Here is an 18333-nt window from a genome sequence, read left to right on the forward strand (position 1 = left end):
TTCATGTCACCAACATATTTCTAGCTATAACTCACAGCCATTGCATGTTCCTCCAAATATCCTTTGTTTCATAACTGAATTTCTTACATCACTTCAAAATCCTAGTAGTATGTTAATGCAGAGTACATAAATATTGTCAATCTAAAAGAAGTATTACTACAAAATCTGTAATGGTTTATTGTTTTTAAGAGCATTGTGGGGTCGATTTTAAAAGCCCTGCACACATAAATCCTGCCGGATTTATGCGCGCAGGGCACTCGCGGGCCGGCGCGCCTATTTTGCATAGGCCGCCGGCGCGCGCAAATCCCCGGGACGCGCGTAAGTCCCGGGGCTTCGGAAAAGGGGCGGGAGGGATGTGTCTGGGGTCAGGGGGCAGTCCGGGGCGGGTCCGGGGGCAGGCCGGGAGGGCGGTCCCAAGTCCCCCAGCACTGCGGCCTGTGCTGGGGGATGCCGAGGTGGCGCGCGCAAGTTACGCCTGCCTCAAGCAGGCGTAACTTGCACAACAAAGGTAGGGGGGATTTAGGTAGGGCTGAGGGGTGGGTTAGATAGGGGAAGGGAGGGGAAGGTGGGGGGACGCGGAGGGAATGGAGGCAGGTTGCGTGGCTCGGCGCGCGGAGGCTGCCGATTTTGTGCAGCCTTGCGCGAACCGACCCCGGATTTTATAAGATACGCGCGGCTACACGCGTATCTTATAAAATCTGACATACTTTTGTTTGCGCTGGTTGTGCATACTTTTTTAAGATCTACCTCAATTTGTTTAACATTTCATACTTAGAATAAGAATTTCTTTGATTTGTCAAGATTTACATTTTAATAATTAAATATAATTAAGTAGTAGAAAAATATATAGTAATTACTTTAGTGATTCAAGACAGATGCACTTTTACAATTTTACAATTTCTTACTTCGTATAATAGACCATTGACAAAGTCTGCACAGATTTGTTAATTCACATGTATTACAGGCTAACAAACCCCTGAATACTTAGGATTCACTATCTGATCTTCTTAATATAATTAGGAATTAAAATTTGTTTCTCTCACTAGATTGGTATACAACCAGCAACTGAAGTGCTACACAGTTTTTCTCTCTCTCCGTTGGCAAAGTAACCTCTGTGCTGGTCAGAAAGAGGGATTTTCATAGCTCAGGTGCTGGGATTTCAGAGATAGCATCTGTAGGCTGCAAGAATCAGGAAGAGATGAGGTAGCTTCTGTGTCAGAATCTCAGCAATGCTGATGCTGGCCCTTATGGTGTTGACAGCTGTTGTTAATGGTCATTGCTCTTGATGATGACAGACTGCTTCCTCCTTTGATTATCCAGGTTTATCTAGTAGCTAAGTTGGCATAGTCCATGTATATGGATGAGGGTTCGGGACCCTTTGATTGGAAGACACCATTTTTTTGAAGACGTGAAGAGTTCAACTTTGAATAGTTAGATAGTTTATTTATATACCATCAATCTGAAATACAATCTTGTCTGATGATACTGCCAAATAAGGTTTTATTACCTAGAATGGCTTCCCAGTGTCTGCATTTTACAGACTTAAAGCATAGAGAAAAATATCCATAGGGGTCGATTTAAAAAAAAAACAAACAAAAAAACGTGCATGCGACAATGTGCGCATGGTTCCCAGCAAGCGCACACGGATGCATCAATTTTATAACATGCATGCACCAACTTGATATTTTAAAATCCATGTGTGGGCAGCCCTGACTTGCACGCGCAGGGGGGGGGGAGATTTCATAAGCTATGCACGATGACACAATCAGGCTTCCCCCAGTTCCCGCCCAGTCCAATTAAGGAGTGGACTCTGAGGGAACTTTTCTTTCCCTAACACTACCCTTCTTCCCTCTTCCCCTCTCCTCCCCACCCTCTAAACCTAACCTAATTAACCCCCACTTTTTTATTTTACTATTTAATGCTCCTTTGGAACAGAAGTAATTTCCATGCATAGACTGCCAGCACTATCCTGGCCCTCTCCCGCCCCTCCCTGCCCAGACCACACCCCCCACCCCTATTTTTTGGCCCGTGTTACCCCCATTTCAGCAAGTAATGGGGTAACACGTGTGGCTGGGCCCTTTATAAAATGCGTGTGGCACATGCACAAGGCCCGGCCACGCGCGTAACCCCCATTTTTTTTTACATGTGGCAGGCTTGTAAAATTTACTTGATAATACTTTGTTGACCTTTCGTCTATCTTTGGTTCAGAGAGAACAAGCTCTTAAAATATGGTCAGATTTAGGGACTAAATTGTACCTACAGATCCTTTAAATGTGAGGTAAGTATTCTTTGTTTTCTGAATGGGATATTTTGAAGTGATGTGAGAAATATAGGATATTTGAAGAAACATATGATAGCTGCAAAACTGTTATTTTTTCACGTTTTTCAGTATATTTGGCGAATATGTCAAAAGAATAACTAGAAAAATATTATAGAAAAAGGAAACTTTCGGAGCTATTCGATATGTTGGTGACAATCATGCTGTGCTCTAATTTTTACACCAAAATATTTGATTGCTCCCAAATATTATAATTAATAAGCAAAAATAAATTGTATCATCATTCATTTGGTGATCATCATTTTGATCTATCAAGCTAAAAATATTCACATCTAAATTGGGACAGCACGGAAATTAGTCAAGCCATGAGTTATAAAAATCAAGCAGCAAATAAATCAGATTGCCCAAACTACATTACAGTGTGTTTTGTTTTTTGATCAAGATTATCAAAACCTAACCCCCATTCCTAGATCAGACAATATAAACTGATTCAACCCCATATATAACAAAAAAAGCCATATTTTGTAAAAATAAATAAATACATGTATTTCCTTTATTATTTTTATAAGATAAGGTACTCTACACATTGGTACAAAAAAAGAATTAAAAAATATGATCTGTAGTATCTTTTTCTTTTTATCCTGGGTTTTTCCCATTTCCAAACCACTTCCTTCTATAGCCAAGCCATTGCAGAGATAAATCTTCTGGCTAGGGGCCACATAATACAGCTCCTAAGGAATCCAGTTTGCATGCACCCTGAGCCTTAGATGCCCTTTTTGTCAAAGGATGAGACTCCCTGTTTCCCTTGGGCAGTGATTATTGCAACAGTGGCACTCTCAGCCAGAGGACAGGAGCTAAGACCAGGAACTGTTTCAAGATCTCCTGCCTGACAGCACTCAAAACAGACACTGGACTATTGGTCTGACCCCTGTTGATGGGATCTTTAGAGAATAATGCTAAAACTAATAAACACTCTTATGTTTCACCACTTTGGATAATGTTTTATCATTATTTCATTCACAGTTTATTTGGGTATAGTGTAATTACACCTTATGTTATAGTGCAGACCAACTCCCAGAAATAAAGGAATCATTTATTTAAGGTAGGCAACAGTATAGAGTAATGAAATGTATTTTAACTTGGAAAACATACTTGTTAAACAAGCACTTAATACTGACAGCTCATATAAAGACTTACTCTACATAGTAGACACCATATACAGGGTCTTCAATCTTTTCCCAACCAGTAGGCAATTCTGGAAAAAAAAAAAAAAGCAACAATATTGATATTTTGAATATGGTTATTGTCTATTTCCCTTACTGCTCATAGATCTTATACAATTTATAAATAGCATACCTTAAAAAATGTTTGAATTTTATATTTTAAGTTCTGTAGGAGCTGAATATATTAGATCATCATATCTAATATTTTTTTCATCTTTGAACCTTTCATGGCTATGCACAAAAATCTTTATCATCTTTCTTGCGTCAAAGAGTTCTATTGGCATACAATACCAGGGATATAGTTGACAACATCTTGTTCCTGTGTTTCTAACTTGTGGGAAGGGAGTGTTAATGTTTACCATCTGGTTCACAGTGATACAGAACTACTTCATTTTAACAATGTGCTGAACTTCATTTACTCACTGAATGATACAGAAGTACCCTGTTTATGATTCTCTCCTATGCATTAGAAAAAAATACTTATTTCATACTTGTACTTCAAAAATTCTTGGCAGGAGAATACTTGAGGCATGATCATTTTAGCATTTTGAACTCTTCTAAAAGAGCAATGCACTGTTTCACCTTATTTGGCATGAAGACTCATGCCAAATAAGGCTCATGAAACTGCAAATGAACATACAGCAACTTAAAGTTTTTAAGCTTTTCAATTTAAATATATTTTATAATATTAAATGCTAAAATATATATTTATATTTCATGTAATAGTATAGATATTAGCTTGTATATTTATTTTTTTTTTAGCATTTTTGTCATTTTATATTGTGTTCTATTTTGTGATGTTTTAATGTGACATAGGTTGTTTATTCTGTAATCTGCTTAGCACATCTTTTTGTTATAGGCAGAATATATATATCTACAAATAAATAAATAAAATAAATGTTGATTTATCTTACTTTGGCTTTTTAATGATTTGCCTGTCTTTAAAAAGTGAACCAACTGTGATGCTACAAAGATTTTATTACATTTGTGAATGACCTCACTTCAATACAAATTCATTTGATTGATAAAGGACACAGAGGAAAAAGTTATTTAGATTTATATTCCACCTTTCAGCCACTTCAAAGCGGATTACATTCAGGTACTGTAGGTATTTCCCTGACCCTAGAAGGCTCACAATCTAAGTTTTCTCAGCTAAGAGGCAGTATAAGGGATATCCTATAGTATTAATCTTATAAGTACCACCACCATAGCTCTTTCAAGCATAAGAATATATTCTTCAGTCCAGATGTACTTTAAAGTACTTTTTCAACACTACCATCTAAAAATTACATTGAGTTTCTCAGCTCAGTGTACAATACTATTACATAGCTATTATATAAAACCAAATCAAATATTCTTCTAAGCACATAATAGGGATTTATGCCACCATTTTTGCACTGGAGTGTACCAGAATTGTTTTTACTTTTCTGATGCTTCCACTTTCTGCTAGTTCCCATCAGAGTAAGCACCCGCTGAATTGGGTGAATATTCAGCATTGATCAGAAGCCTATACAGTGCAAAGATATCAGAAATCTGAAAGAAAACTATAGAGGTAATAACTTGTATTTTAAAGTTATATTTACTGTAATCATGAATTCAACATGGCTAATATTGAGTACCTGTAGTAAACTACTGCTTTAGGAGATGGGAGAAAGACAAATACCTACTGAAAATTCATAACTATAAAATAGAAGTGGGAGAAAGACTCATGATTCCCATTTAGTCTAGCAAAATCTTCCACATTATATGTTATATGATGTATTTTGGACGCCCGAGCGGTCCCCGTACCGCTCGGGCCAGATAATGTGGGCCCAGGCCCACTCGAGAGCGGCGCGGTCGGGCGACGGAGCGCGGAGGGAGGGGGAAGGTCGAAAGGTAGGCAGGCAGGTCACGGGGAGGCCAGGGCGTGTGGAGGGGGAGGAGTTAAGAGGAAGCACGGGGGAAGGCAGGGATTGGAGCCATGAGGCGTTGCCATGGTCGCAGGGGCTCTGATTGGCCGGCAGGCCGTCGGGGGTCAAGAGTAGGGCTAGGGCTCGGGGGCGCGCACAGGAGAGCTCGGGGCGGCAGCGATCAGGCAGCAGCGAAGTGAATCCCCGCCCACCCTCCCTTATGTTTAGGCTGTTGGGATAGGCTTGTTGTCGCAGCGGTGGGGGGGGCTTGCGGAGGGCCCGAGCCTGAATACTTTATTGGTTGATTGTTAAATCTGGATTTCAGCGGACGACGGTGGTGACAACTGAGGGGGGGCTGTTGTCAAAGGGGGATCTCCTTGCTAACGTGGCGGGAGATGGCCAGCGGGACTCCTTGCAGGATGGCGGCGGGAGTCCACCCGGGGGGGGGGGGGGGGGGGCTCCTTGCAGGCAGGTGGCGGGAGCACGAACCCGGTGGGGGGCGAGAGGCGGTATGTTGTGCCGAAGGCTGGTGGTGACTATTCCTGCCGGGGGAGCGGCGGATGGTCAGAGGAGGGGGGAAGCTGAAACCGATGTTGTGAATATATTGTTAATATATTGTTGATATGTTAAATCGTATGTTGGGCTCGGGTCCCCAGTTTAATAAAGCTGCGGCCTTTATTTACCCAAAGAAGGTGTAATGTGATTCTTGGGATGTGAATGGGAATGGGGAGCGAGTGAGGTCCTGGATGTCCATATTATATATATTGTATTTTCATGTTTGTAAACTGCTTTGGTTGGACTATTGTCTAAGGAAGACAAAATAGAAATGTAACCTAACACACTAATTGCCTATGGGGAAATGAGCAGAGTAATTTTCTCTGAACAGGTCAAGTGGAAGAGGGAAAAGCTGATGCTGAAGATCATGAGTATCAATACAACAACCAAAATCCTTTATAACTAAATACACTAATGATTACAAATCTAGCAAGAGTAATAAGAAAGGACCACTGAAGTTATTTTGGAATGATTTATTGAAGGCATTGTGTTGCATAGCCAGCACAATTAAGTAGTAGGCCATTAATCAATGTAATCTAGCTGTGTAAAGCAGTATTTACTGACTACCTACACTGCCATAAGAGTACAAATAGATCCAGACTAACTATGAGAACACCACATACAAATGCACATGAATTAATAATAGGAAGGTTTTATTCGCATGCAGATTTGGCTAAACATCAAAATAAATTAATTTCATATTTTTCTCCCCCATGTTTCCAGTATGTATGAAAAAGAAGCAGGAGAGCTTTTTGTGCACTTATAAGATAAGAAAGTAGTTAGATTCTTCAAGACACAGGCATCTAAATAGAAGCTAGTGCTCATCTCCACAGGCTCAAACTGACTTACATTTGGCATAACCTGGGAAAATGACTGTGAAGCCAAAAAGCTTTGCTATCGAGTGGCTATGGAAAATAAAGTAAAAACATCCACTGATCTTGTATTAAAAAACATTTTTTTGAATGACTAGTTTGAAAGATATTTGTCCTAGAAAAATAAAGATACTTGTGTATGTGCAAATTTAAAATGAGATTTTCAAACTATCATTATAGCCTAAAAAGGTAAGCCTAACATACATTTTACAGTAAAAGGCCTTTCTAGACTATTTTAGTGGGCTAATAAACTATCACTACAGCACTTGGCTTATAAGTTTCCTATACCAGCAATCCCATGTGGAAAACACAGAGTGTGAGCCCCATGTTTTTGCATCACATTTATCACAATCCAAAAACTGATCTGTGGTGCAAATTGTTGTGAACTTTTATTACTGTATCAAGAAAATATATGAAAATGCCAGCAGCTTCCTTCTGTTCCTTTGGGTTTCCATCTCAATTAGAAGCTGCCCCCTAAAAGAGTTACACTGCCAAGAGCCTTCATTCACAGCTAACTGGCTTTTTCCCCCATTACCTATGATCCTCTATAACCCAGACTTTGCAGCAACAGTCCTCAGTAGGGGACCACAGAACTACAACTTCCTTCGGAATTGGTACTTGGGTTCCTGGAATCCCAGTAGCAGGTGGTAGGTGTTGCCATTGTGTGATGTCTAGGATTCGTGCCCTTTTGGAGGCTGCAAATGCCCTCTTTGGCATCCCCAGCTATTGCTGATCAAGAAGTAGAAGTTGGGTCCAGGAGTAAACTCAGGGCTTCTACTTGGTACTGCACATCTGACTGGCTAACTTGTAGTTTCTTAAAGGTAAACATAACTGAACTTAACTACGACAGTTTCAGTCATATGCCACTGAAATTGCCACTATAATTCATTTTTTTACTCTTCACTACAACAGTAATTAGTCAATAGGGTTTCAGGTATACATACTAGGTTTTATTTCTCTATTATAGATCAAAACACACTGCACTGAATGCAGAAATGTAACAGCAGATTTTTGATAGCAATAAAATCATTTTTCATTAGGCATAAACTATTTACTTACTATTTACTTAGAAGTTGTTAAAAGGATATTGAAGGACAAATCTGTACAGTTGTATAATGATGGTAACTGTTTCTAGAATGAATGTCACAACTGTATTCATAATGTATATACACAAACAGAAATGGGAGCCTAAGATTACAATTGTCTTTGCTGTAAAATACACTGTCCAACTGTACTCTTATTCTTTAAACTGTGGTGATATAAGATTGGGCTCTTAATACTGTCTTGCCAAGCACATACAAAAGACTAACTCCTTTCATAGTCTTTAAAGTTTGTAATCAATACATATTGACTGCTTCTTTCACATTTATCCACAAAAGTGCAACATAGACGACAAAGAAAAGACATTAAGGAAACTGAAGACTATGTCTCTCTCCACATCAGACTCTGACAGAAACTAAAACGATCACTCCTCTTTAAAAAAAAGAAAAGACAAAAATCAACCACCAACAGTCCTACATGAAATACCTGCATGCAAAAAAACTTCAGCAGTTACAGCTCTTGAAGTAATTATAGAATTTTAATTACACAAGTCTAAGAGCTCTGTGCACCAAAACCTTACACTAGCATTAGAAACAAAAGATTGGATACCTTTTCAATAGTACAAAAAAACCCAAAGTTAACCACTGTTCTGATTATTTCAGCTAAATTCCTTTCACTTTACTAAATATATGCAGTTTGGAAAGTCTTAGGAATATCAAATTATCTTGTAAAACATTTTAATGTTTTATTCTTCTATAATTTTTTTTTAAATTTTAAAATGGAATCAACACTTTGGGTACTTCTGAAAGTCACAAGGTTAAATGAATAACTTTTTTTAATGCTAAGATACAAGGATGTTTCATAATTAGCTGGTCTAGCTCAGGCATCAAAAGGATAGAGTGATGGATTTACCTAGTTCACTGTCCAGTTCCTCGGTGTGTACCCCTTCTTCTCCAAGGCAAGAACAGGAAATAAGACAGAAAAGATGAAAAGAAAAATTCAGACACCAGCACCAAGTAGAAAGTCTCTCCAGAAAACAGATGAACCAAAACTATTTTGCACATAAATCTTCACCACAGTTTTACCTTATTGCCCTTTCAAATTATATTCAGCAACAGTTGTGTGATCATTCCATGGTCATTAGCCCATTTTTTTTCTGTAGGCCAAGGACCACATATAAGGTATATAAACTGCTGATGAATAGAGCCTTGGTATCTGGCACATTCTGACCTTGCATAAATTGTAAAAGAACAATCAATTACACTGACAAAATAATTACCTGTATCATCTAACTTGATGCCAGAATTCAATCTGATTATTTGTGAATGCTGACAAAAACCTTTGCTTTTTTTTTTTTTATCACTTTGAACTGAAATCAGTCTACTAAAAGTCCATCTAGAAAGACTGAGAAGAACTAGACTGTTCAGTATTTCTCATGTTATACTTTCTCTAATTTTCATCAGATAGCCAATAGCTATGACAAATAAGGGCTGGACTAACATTTGTCTAGGATAATTCCCTTTATACAAAGAAAACTATTTTAAAAGTAAAATTCTCATATAAAAGAATGAATGACAACACCACCCCAGTTCAGTTTTGAAGCATTCAGTTCACTGTAGTACTCGGATATTTCAGAAACATTCCCCTTAATAAAGATTTGCAAACTGATTCTACAAAGACTGAACAGCAGGGGACTGCCCTGCAAATAAAATCCTGACCTGCGGATTCTTAATGATCACATACAAATTTTGAATTCTGGTTCTTAGCACTATGTTGAAGAGAATAAACTATTATTTAAACTTAAAGCAGATGATCAACAGGGGTACTTTTTGCTCCTGGATAAAAAGCACTGTATCATAAGTCTCTAGATATAATCCCAGCAGAGAAATCCTTCCATGAAGCAATTAAGGGCAATAAAAGTCCAGTCATTACAGTTAAAGATGTAATTAAAGACTAAGTATGTTGAGACAGAATCCAAAAATCTTGTCCTAGTCATATTTACTGGCCTATAGGACTGAGCTAAAAATTCTGGTTGCTCTAGTAAAATATTTAGTGGCATCTTTCACTGTAAACCAGAAAGGTTGAATTTCTTTTAGATATGTTTAGATATTTCTAAAAAGTCCAAACAATAATTAATTGAGCATGGATTTCTTCCATTTCTATGTGCTCTATGTTTGGGACCTAGAATAACAACATAAATGTGTGAAGATACAAAAAGAAAACCGGTAACATTTTGAGGAAGAAAATGTACTTGGAAGTGTCTAATAAGAGCTAGATGTTAGCTGTTTTTCTTATTTTTCACATCTAGAACACAACTCATGTTCAGCAGAATTCTTTCATATCTGAAAAATATTTAGCTGAAATATATTAAGGTATGGCAAATCTTATGTTCTCAATTTAACATTTTGAATGTTTGCTGTATTTATTTGTTTATATATTGCAGGTTATTAGCATAGCTAACATTTGATTTTGTTAAAAAACTGGCAGTGACAACAGTCTCCCACTAAGCAAAATATGGGTGGCTATAAGAACATTTGTATGATTATCACTTGTTAAATTATTTGATTTCTACTTTAATAAAAATACTATTTTTTATTTTGCAGTGAAATGCCTCTTACATGCAGAGTAGTAAACAGAGCTCATCTATTAAATATCTCCAACGTAGAGTCATGCTGAATGTCATCATTATGATAAAACTAAAAATTTGAAGGAAAAAGAAGTAAATGACTTCCAAAAATATTTTTATCTTCTTATTTTTGGATGTGAAACCTCCAAATTGAGATTAATTAAAGTTCTACTATGATATATTTATATTTACTACTAATGTAATAATTCCTGATGGACAGGGCAATAACTGGCAGCTGTCTGGAAAAGCTGAACACCTAAGGCAAAACCAGCAATTACGTTTGACAATTAAATTGCAAGTCTGGGTATTCTGTACACTGGTCATTGTGATAAGCAAGTTTTCATTAGAAAGATCTCTGATGCTTTTCACAAAAGATGTATTGTTTTGTCAGCTTCTGCAATGCCATATTTCTATTACTAGCATTTAAATAAGAATACAAGAAATCACACAACAGGCTATTCAATGTCAGGATTCTCCGAAAGGATACTGGCTTGCATTTTTGACAATTTCAAAGAATGCAAAATTACACTTCATCAAAATGCAAATCATTACCTGGTAAGTTCTATGATGTTTCTCTGACAAACCATTAATTAGACTACCAGTAGTAACACTGAGAAGACAAGCAGCATTGAGAATTGTCTCCTGGATCCATACTAATGTATAGAAAAGCTTAACAGGGCACTGTATTGGTTACTTTTCAGAAAAAGCTGCTTAAAATTACCTTGGTTAGATATTCAATAGTAGCCTTGGCACATATTAACTAATTGCTGATGCAAATGGAATATAACCTAGATCATATCATTTAAAAATCAAAATTTCTTTATACCGTATTTTTCGCTCCATAAGACGCACCTGACCATAAGACGCACCTAGGATTCAGAGGGGGAAAATTAAAAAAAAAAAAAATTGTGCTAAACCGGCTCTGCGTCTGGGCGTCTTATGGAGCAAATTAGGGGAGTGCATATTTTTTTTTTTTCTCCCCATTTTGTTTTCGGGTCTGGGGAGGGCCATTTCGGTCCACTCCCCAGATCAGAAAATTTTTCTTTCTGTGGGAACCCCCAAAACCCCCCCCCCCCCCCATCCCAACCCTTTAAATTAACAACCTCCACCCCCCTGACCCCCCCAAGACCTGCCGAATTAATTTCCTGCCACCCTCCTGACCCCCCCAAGACCTGCCGAATTAATTTCCTGCAACCCCCCACCCTCCTGACCCCCCCAAGACCTGCCAAACGTCCCTGGTGGTCCAGCGGGGGTCCGGGAACGATCTCCTGGGCGTGAGCCGTCGGCTGCCAGTAAACAAAATGGCGCCGACGGCCCTATGCCCTCACTATGTCACTGAGACCGACCGCTGCAATTGGTCGGTCTCAGTGACATAGTGAGGGCATAGGGCCGTCGGCGCCATTTTGTTTACTGGCAGCCGACGGCCCTATGCCCTCACTATGTCACTGAGACCGACCAATAGCAGCGATCGGTCTCAGTGACATAGTGAGGGCATAGGGCCGTCGGCTGCCAGTAAACAAAATGGCGCCGACGGCCCTATGCCCTCACTATGTCACTGAGACCGACCAATAGCAGCGGTCGGTCTCAGTGACATAGTGAGGGCATAGGGCCGTCGGCGCCATTTTGTTTAGTGGCAGCCGACGGCCCACGCCCAGGAAATCATTCCCGGACCCCCGCTGGACCACCAGGGACGTTTGGCAGGTCTTGGGGGGGTCAGGAGGGTGGGGGGTTGCAGGAAATTAATTTGTCAGGTCTTGGGGGGGGGGGGGGGTTGTAGGAAATTAAGTCGGCAGGTCTTGGGGGAGTCGGGGGGGGGGCGGGGTGTTTGTTAGATTTTTGTTTGGTTTTTTTTTTATATTCGCTCCATAAGACGCACATACATTTTCCCCCCACCTTTGGGGGGAAAAAAAGTGCGTCTTATGGAGCGAAAAATACGGTAATTACTTTCTGCCTTCTACTGCATCACACAGGTATTCAAAATTTATCTTGCAGCAAGGAACTTCAATGTAGATATGATTTACACTAGAAAAATGTAGCTTTCATTGAAGATTATATCCCCACCTCACAATCACAACACCTGCTCACTACCACTCTCTCTCCCCCCTCCCCCCAAAATATTCCCAGCACAATATGTGAGAAACCTCGGAGTCATCATTGATAATCAACTTAATCTAAAAAAATCCAACACCACAACGATAAAAGACTGCTACTTCAAATTACACACGCTAAAAAAATTAAAACCCCTCCTCCATCACTGTACTTTCGTACCGTTCTGCAATCTCTGATCCTATCAAAAATCGACTACTGCAATTATAGAAACATAGAAATGATGGCAGAAGAAGACCAAACGGACCATCCAGTCTGCCCAGCAAGCTTTCACAGTTATTTTTCTCATACTTATCTGTTACTCTGACCGCTGAGGTCAGGGCCCTTACTGGTAACTTTTTGGTTCTAATTTCCTTCCACCCCTGCTATTGATGTAGAGAGCAGTGCTGGAGCTCCATAAAAGCAAAGTATCAAGCCTAATTTGTTAGAGGTAGTAACCGCTGCAATAAGCAAACTACTCCCACGCTTATTTGTTTACCCAACCTGTGCAATTTAGTCTTTGTTGGTTGTCTTAATATAAATCTTCTTTTCTTCATCCCCTCCTGTCGTTGAAGCAGTGAGCTGCGCTGTATATGCATTCCAGGTGAAGTATCAGGCTTAATTGGTTCGGGGTAGTAACCTCCGCAACAAGCAAGCTACTCCCACGCTTATTTGTGAATGCAAATCCTTTGTCCCACATTTCCTCTTGCCGTTGAAGCATAGAGCAATGTTGGAGACGCATTAACCGTGTGTATGTTTATCAAATAAGGGTATTAATCACCAGGTAGTAACTGTCATTCCCGCAAGCCAACCCCATGCCTCTTCTCTTCATTCACATCCTCCTTGGCCTCCCCAAAACAACTATCCTCCCTCTTTAAATGCTTCAAAACGCAGCTGCCCGTATACTCACTAACACTTGCAGAACCGAGCATATTACCCCTATTCTCAAGGAACTACACTGGCTCCCTATCGCCGCACGGGTATGATATAAAACATTATCTATCATACACAAAACCCTACATACCCACAACATGCACTGGCTCAACGACTCCCTATACTTCCACAAATCCAACAGACCAACTAGATCTCAACATGCTGCCACCTTACACCACCCCACAAATCTACACACATCACTACTACTAAAGAACGTGCCTTGTCCACAGCAGGGCCAGCAACCTGGAACACTATGCCCTCTGAGCTACATCAAGAGCTCTGCCCAAAAAAATTCAAACAAAAACTTAAAACCTGGCTATTCAGACAAGCCTTCACCTGATCCTCCCCCTCTTACATGACCCTTCATCTGCCAACTGCTATGATTTCCCTTTTGCTGATACTTGCAATTTATGTACCCGTTTTGTACCTATTATATTAATGTAAATATGTAACTTATTCATAGAATTCCTCTATTTCTCTTTCCCCCTTCCTCTCCCCCCTTCATATCCACTATTTCCCTTATTTATTTTATTACTGTCTCCTTCTCCCCTTCCTTTTCCTCTCCTCCTCCCTCCCCCCTACTTCCCCCTCCCTTGCCCCACCTCCTGCCACCCTACCCCCTCCTCCCCACCCCCTGCAGTTTTGCACTTGTATTATAATCCTTGCAATATTGTTATGTTCTATTGTTACCTGTTCATTATTTTTACCTGTTCACTATTGCTCTCTAGTTCTCTGTAAAGCATGGTTGCTATATTTCATGTCACATGGAAACCAATATGTTACCCTACGAATGTCGGCATAGAAAAATTCTTGAATAAATAATATAGATAAGATTATACCAAATAAGAGCGGTATTGATCAATTATACTGCTGTGCCACTGGTCTTAATTTACTCATAGAATCCAAAGCTTGCCAAATGAGAAAATGGCTAACTTTTAAAATTATAGTACATAATTTGCTTCAGCCAATCAAAAAGCATCTATCTGATAAAAATAAAGTAAAAGATAAGCAAATAAAAACAAAACAAAACAAGTCCATCAAGGTGCAATGTTGCGTGCCCTGTCCGCGCCCGGCCCAAGCCTCCTCACCTTGCTAACTCCTCTGCAGGTCATGAGTTGGCCTCCTCAGCGGCAGCTGCGAGCACCTCCAGGCCTCGGCATCCCGCGGCGGCGGTTGCTGGGCCTTCCACTGCACACCAGGCCTCACGCCGGAGTTCGGCGTCCTCGGTGGCATTGGCCACGCCCCTATGCGCTCATGCGTGGACTGCCCGGCCTCTTGTAGCGTCAGGGGTGGGTCCTAGCTCCGCAGTGCACCCTGATTGAACATATGATATAAGGAAGTCCCTGCCTGCACTTCCTTGCCTTGGCAATCGGGTTGGCACTGTAAGAGTACTAGTTTGCCTCCGTGTTCACAGTCTTGTTCCAGTCTCGTTCCAGCATCCTTCTGTTCCAGCATTTGTCCTGTCTCTCCAGGTAGTACCCTCGGACTGTCTCTCTGGTACTGACCTCGGCCTGTTCCTTGACCATTCTGCTCGCTGCCTAGATCCTGACCTCTGCCTGCCTTGTGACCTCGTCTGACCTCTGGAATCTGACCCCTGCTTTGTTGACTACTCCTCGGACTGATCCTCGGACTCTGACCCCGGCTGCCATTGACCACGTCTCCTGATTCTGGCTTTATCCCTTGCCTTGTCGTCACCTACGCTATACTGGCTTTCCTTGGTTCTCCAGACTAGTGACAGACCGCGCTCCCTTGCTACTCGTGGGCATGCCTCACTACTACATCTCCGGGAGACCCTGCGAGACCCACCTAAGTCCAAGTGGCCCGGGTCCATACGGCTCCACCTGGGGGGACCGCGGGCTTCCAGTGGTGAAGCTCATCCTAGCCTCTGTCTCCTCCAGTGCTCCGCCCCCTGGGGACAGGTGCTTCCTGGTCCCTACCAGGGAGCCGTTCTACACTGCTCCAGGACAAGGGTCCACCTCCAAGCGCAACATGCAACACCAGATTGGGGGCAATTTTCAAATCTAGGTGGAATGTTGCAAAGTCCACAGATACGTTTCCCAGGCGGACTATATCAATTCCCTTTGAAAATTGTCTAGGAAGAAGGTAGCTTCAGAAATTTGCATCTTTATTTTCTGTGGACATTTTTTCCCTGAATATCAACGTGAATAGTTTTCAAAATGCACATGTCCAAGTATTGTTGCCTTTGCCAATATATCCCCGCCTCTGATCCCACCTACTTTTCTCATACATAAAACTATGCATATTGTTCATCCCCACATGTACCTTTACATCCATATATGGTGCAGACTTTTCAGACAACTTTACTTGGATAATTAGCTTTTGAAAATTGCAGTCTGTGGGAGTAATTTTCAAATGGGTGTATGGGGGTCTGTGGATATCTTACCTACAGATTTTATACTAATTTTCAAAAAGAAAATATGCACATACTTCGGCTTTGAAAATAACCCCAGGAAAACACATTTATATCTGCTAGTGTGTCTGGATAGTTTTCTTGGGGAATTTCTTTTTAAATGTTATATCCTGCCTTTTGTGACTGGTAAGCCACTTCAAAGCAGAATGCATTCAGATACTGTAGTGGGATTTGAACCCTGGCTTCCCTGGTTTGTAGCCTGCCGCTCCCCTCCATTTAAGCACATGCTTTTTAAAATTTAAAAGTATGCAAGTACATGCTCAGCCTGCTCAAATCCTGTTCCCCACAACACTTTTATATGTAGTCAAAGATAGACAAACTGCACATCAAGTGGAACATTTTTTAAGCTGTCATTTATGCGGGTAAAATACTGCTTTACCCACAAAAATGCCTAGGAATGTAACTTTCTATAGTCTGACCTCTAGAATATAACTTTCTATAGTCTGACCTCTGATAGACTGCTTCATTATGAAAATGTGGTTCCCAATTTTCTACAGCTTTAGTGTACATTGATCCAAACTGAAACACAGCTTTCACTAATGGCACAAAGGATAAATGCAATTTAACTACAGCAGGGTTTCCCAATTGATGTAAGTTTCATATTGGAAGCTGAATCTCACAAAATTTTGTTTGTGTTTATAACCATCTGACAAAAGGGAAAGAAAATCATTGTAATAGTATGTAGAAAGATGGTCTATTGCACTGTCAACAAAACCTCGATTTTGCATTTCTGGCAGAATAATGTTGTAATATAAAAATGTTGTAATATAAAAAGTACAAAAAAGCTAAGGTTTTCATAGGAAATGAATTATGCATCAAGCTCAAGATATTTAATAGGAAAATAGGATATATATCATCCTTTCGCAACCAGCCATTGTATTGCCATTATTCCTTTATATTCCTGATGGTCCTGCCAGATCAGTCTAGACAAGTGGGATTCATTCCCCCATCAGCAGATGCAAACTGATGTCTCTCCCTATATAGTGTGGTGCAGTGGGAAGGCATCAGTAGTTCTCTGTCTCTAGCAGATGGTAGGAGCAGCTGGTACATCAGGAAGGTGAAAGCAGCAGGCTGCTGGGGCAACAGTTTCTTAGATAAACTGCTTTCCCCAGGGAGGCCTTGGCCAAGCAGGGGGTTGAATTTCTGGGACAGTCAGAAAGATGGTGTTCTCCACCCCCAACCCAGGGCAATCAAGACTGGAGATCCCTGTATTTCCATAGCACAGCAAAACAATGCAATTGTCCTTTAAGAGTTTGGGGGTAGGGAAAGAATGGCGGAGAGTAAACTAGAGCCATGGTTGCAGTCTGCAAGCCTGCGGCACATGGTTATGACTTGGCCTAAAGAACCAGCAATTTTTTGAGCCGTCCCCCAGTGATTCTGAAGGTATGGAATGCAGGAGGTAATGTGGCGTATGTGGGGCTTGTCGTATTGTGACTGTGCCCAGCTCCTTTTGCAGGAGCTACAATGCTATAGAGTTCAATGTGCCAATGGAGAGGGAGGGGATCCCATTCATTAAAGTTAAGGAAGAATAACTTAAACAGGAAAGTCCATAGGGGGATCCAATACTGAAGGACAAACAGAAGCCCTCTAAGGAGTTTCCAGCACACTCAACAATAATGGAAATGCTGGGAGTAGAATGGGAGTGCCTAGATGTAACATTTAAATCCAGAAGGGCTATAGAAAAGGTGTATCCTATACAGCAACAACATAAGCATAAATTATTCTGTCTTCCTAAAGTGGATGCTGAGGTAGCAGTGCTAACTAAGAAAACTACTATCCTGGTTGAAGCTGGAACAGCATTAAAAGATCACTAGGACATAAAAGTAGAGACTACTCTGAAGAGGTCATTTGAAGTAGCCTTTCTCTTCAAGCAGCTAATTGTGGAGGGTATGTAGCAAGGTGGAGTAAGAATCCAGAGACATCAGAGTCCAGAAACATGCACACAGAATGACTAGAATCAGTAGCAGCTTTCATAATTTAGTAAGGTCCTCAGCCAAACAGCTGGCTTACTGTGGTTGACGAACTGAGTAGCAGATTCAGAATCCAAGGCTAGATTAGGCAGACTCCCATTCAAGGGTAAACTACTTTTCAGGGAGGACCTAGACACTTTGGTCAAAAGCTGAGGGGAGTCATAGCCTTAAAGAACCCCAGAGCACAGGAGCCAGAAATAGTTTCAAAGGAACCTCCCTTAGAACTAGGTTCAAGGAATATTGGCACTATAGGTTAGGCAGGCTCCCTTACCCACTAGGCCGGGTGCAGCCTTTTTGAGGCAACAGGAGAGGGGGACACAGACAAGGATGGCAAAGGGCCCCTAACAAACAGATGTGCCCAGTGATGGTATCCAGGTGCACTCCTCAATCCCACCAGAAGGAAGATGTCTATAATATTATGAGTAGAAGG

The 18333-nt window shown here is 40.8% G+C and overlaps 1 protein-coding gene across 13 annotated transcripts in view; it reads right to left on the reverse strand.

The window, feature by feature from the left end:
* Positions 1-18333, reverse strand: part of MAGI1 (membrane associated guanylate kinase, WW and PDZ domain containing 1) — a 975264-nt gene that overhangs the window by 244582 nt on the left and 712349 nt on the right. For 10 of the 13 annotated variants that reach the window (XM_029601033.1, XM_029601039.1, XM_029601036.1 and 7 more), the window contains 2 exons: positions 8771-8806; positions 3476-3533 (listed from right to left, as the gene is read on the reverse strand). In XM_029601033.1, coding sequence (XP_029456893.1) covers positions 3476-3533; positions 8771-8806 — 94 coding nt within the window. The remainder of the gene's footprint in view (positions 1-3475; positions 3534-8770; positions 8807-18333) is intronic. The other 3 variants (XM_029601044.1, XM_029601035.1, XM_029601040.1) reach the window with 1 other exon arrangement.

The sequence above is a fragment of the Rhinatrema bivittatum genome, chromosome 4 (genome assembly GCF_901001135.1).
Source record: "Rhinatrema bivittatum chromosome 4, aRhiBiv1.1, whole genome shotgun sequence".
Taxonomy (NCBI): domain Eukaryota; kingdom Metazoa; phylum Chordata; class Amphibia; order Gymnophiona; family Rhinatrematidae; genus Rhinatrema; species Rhinatrema bivittatum.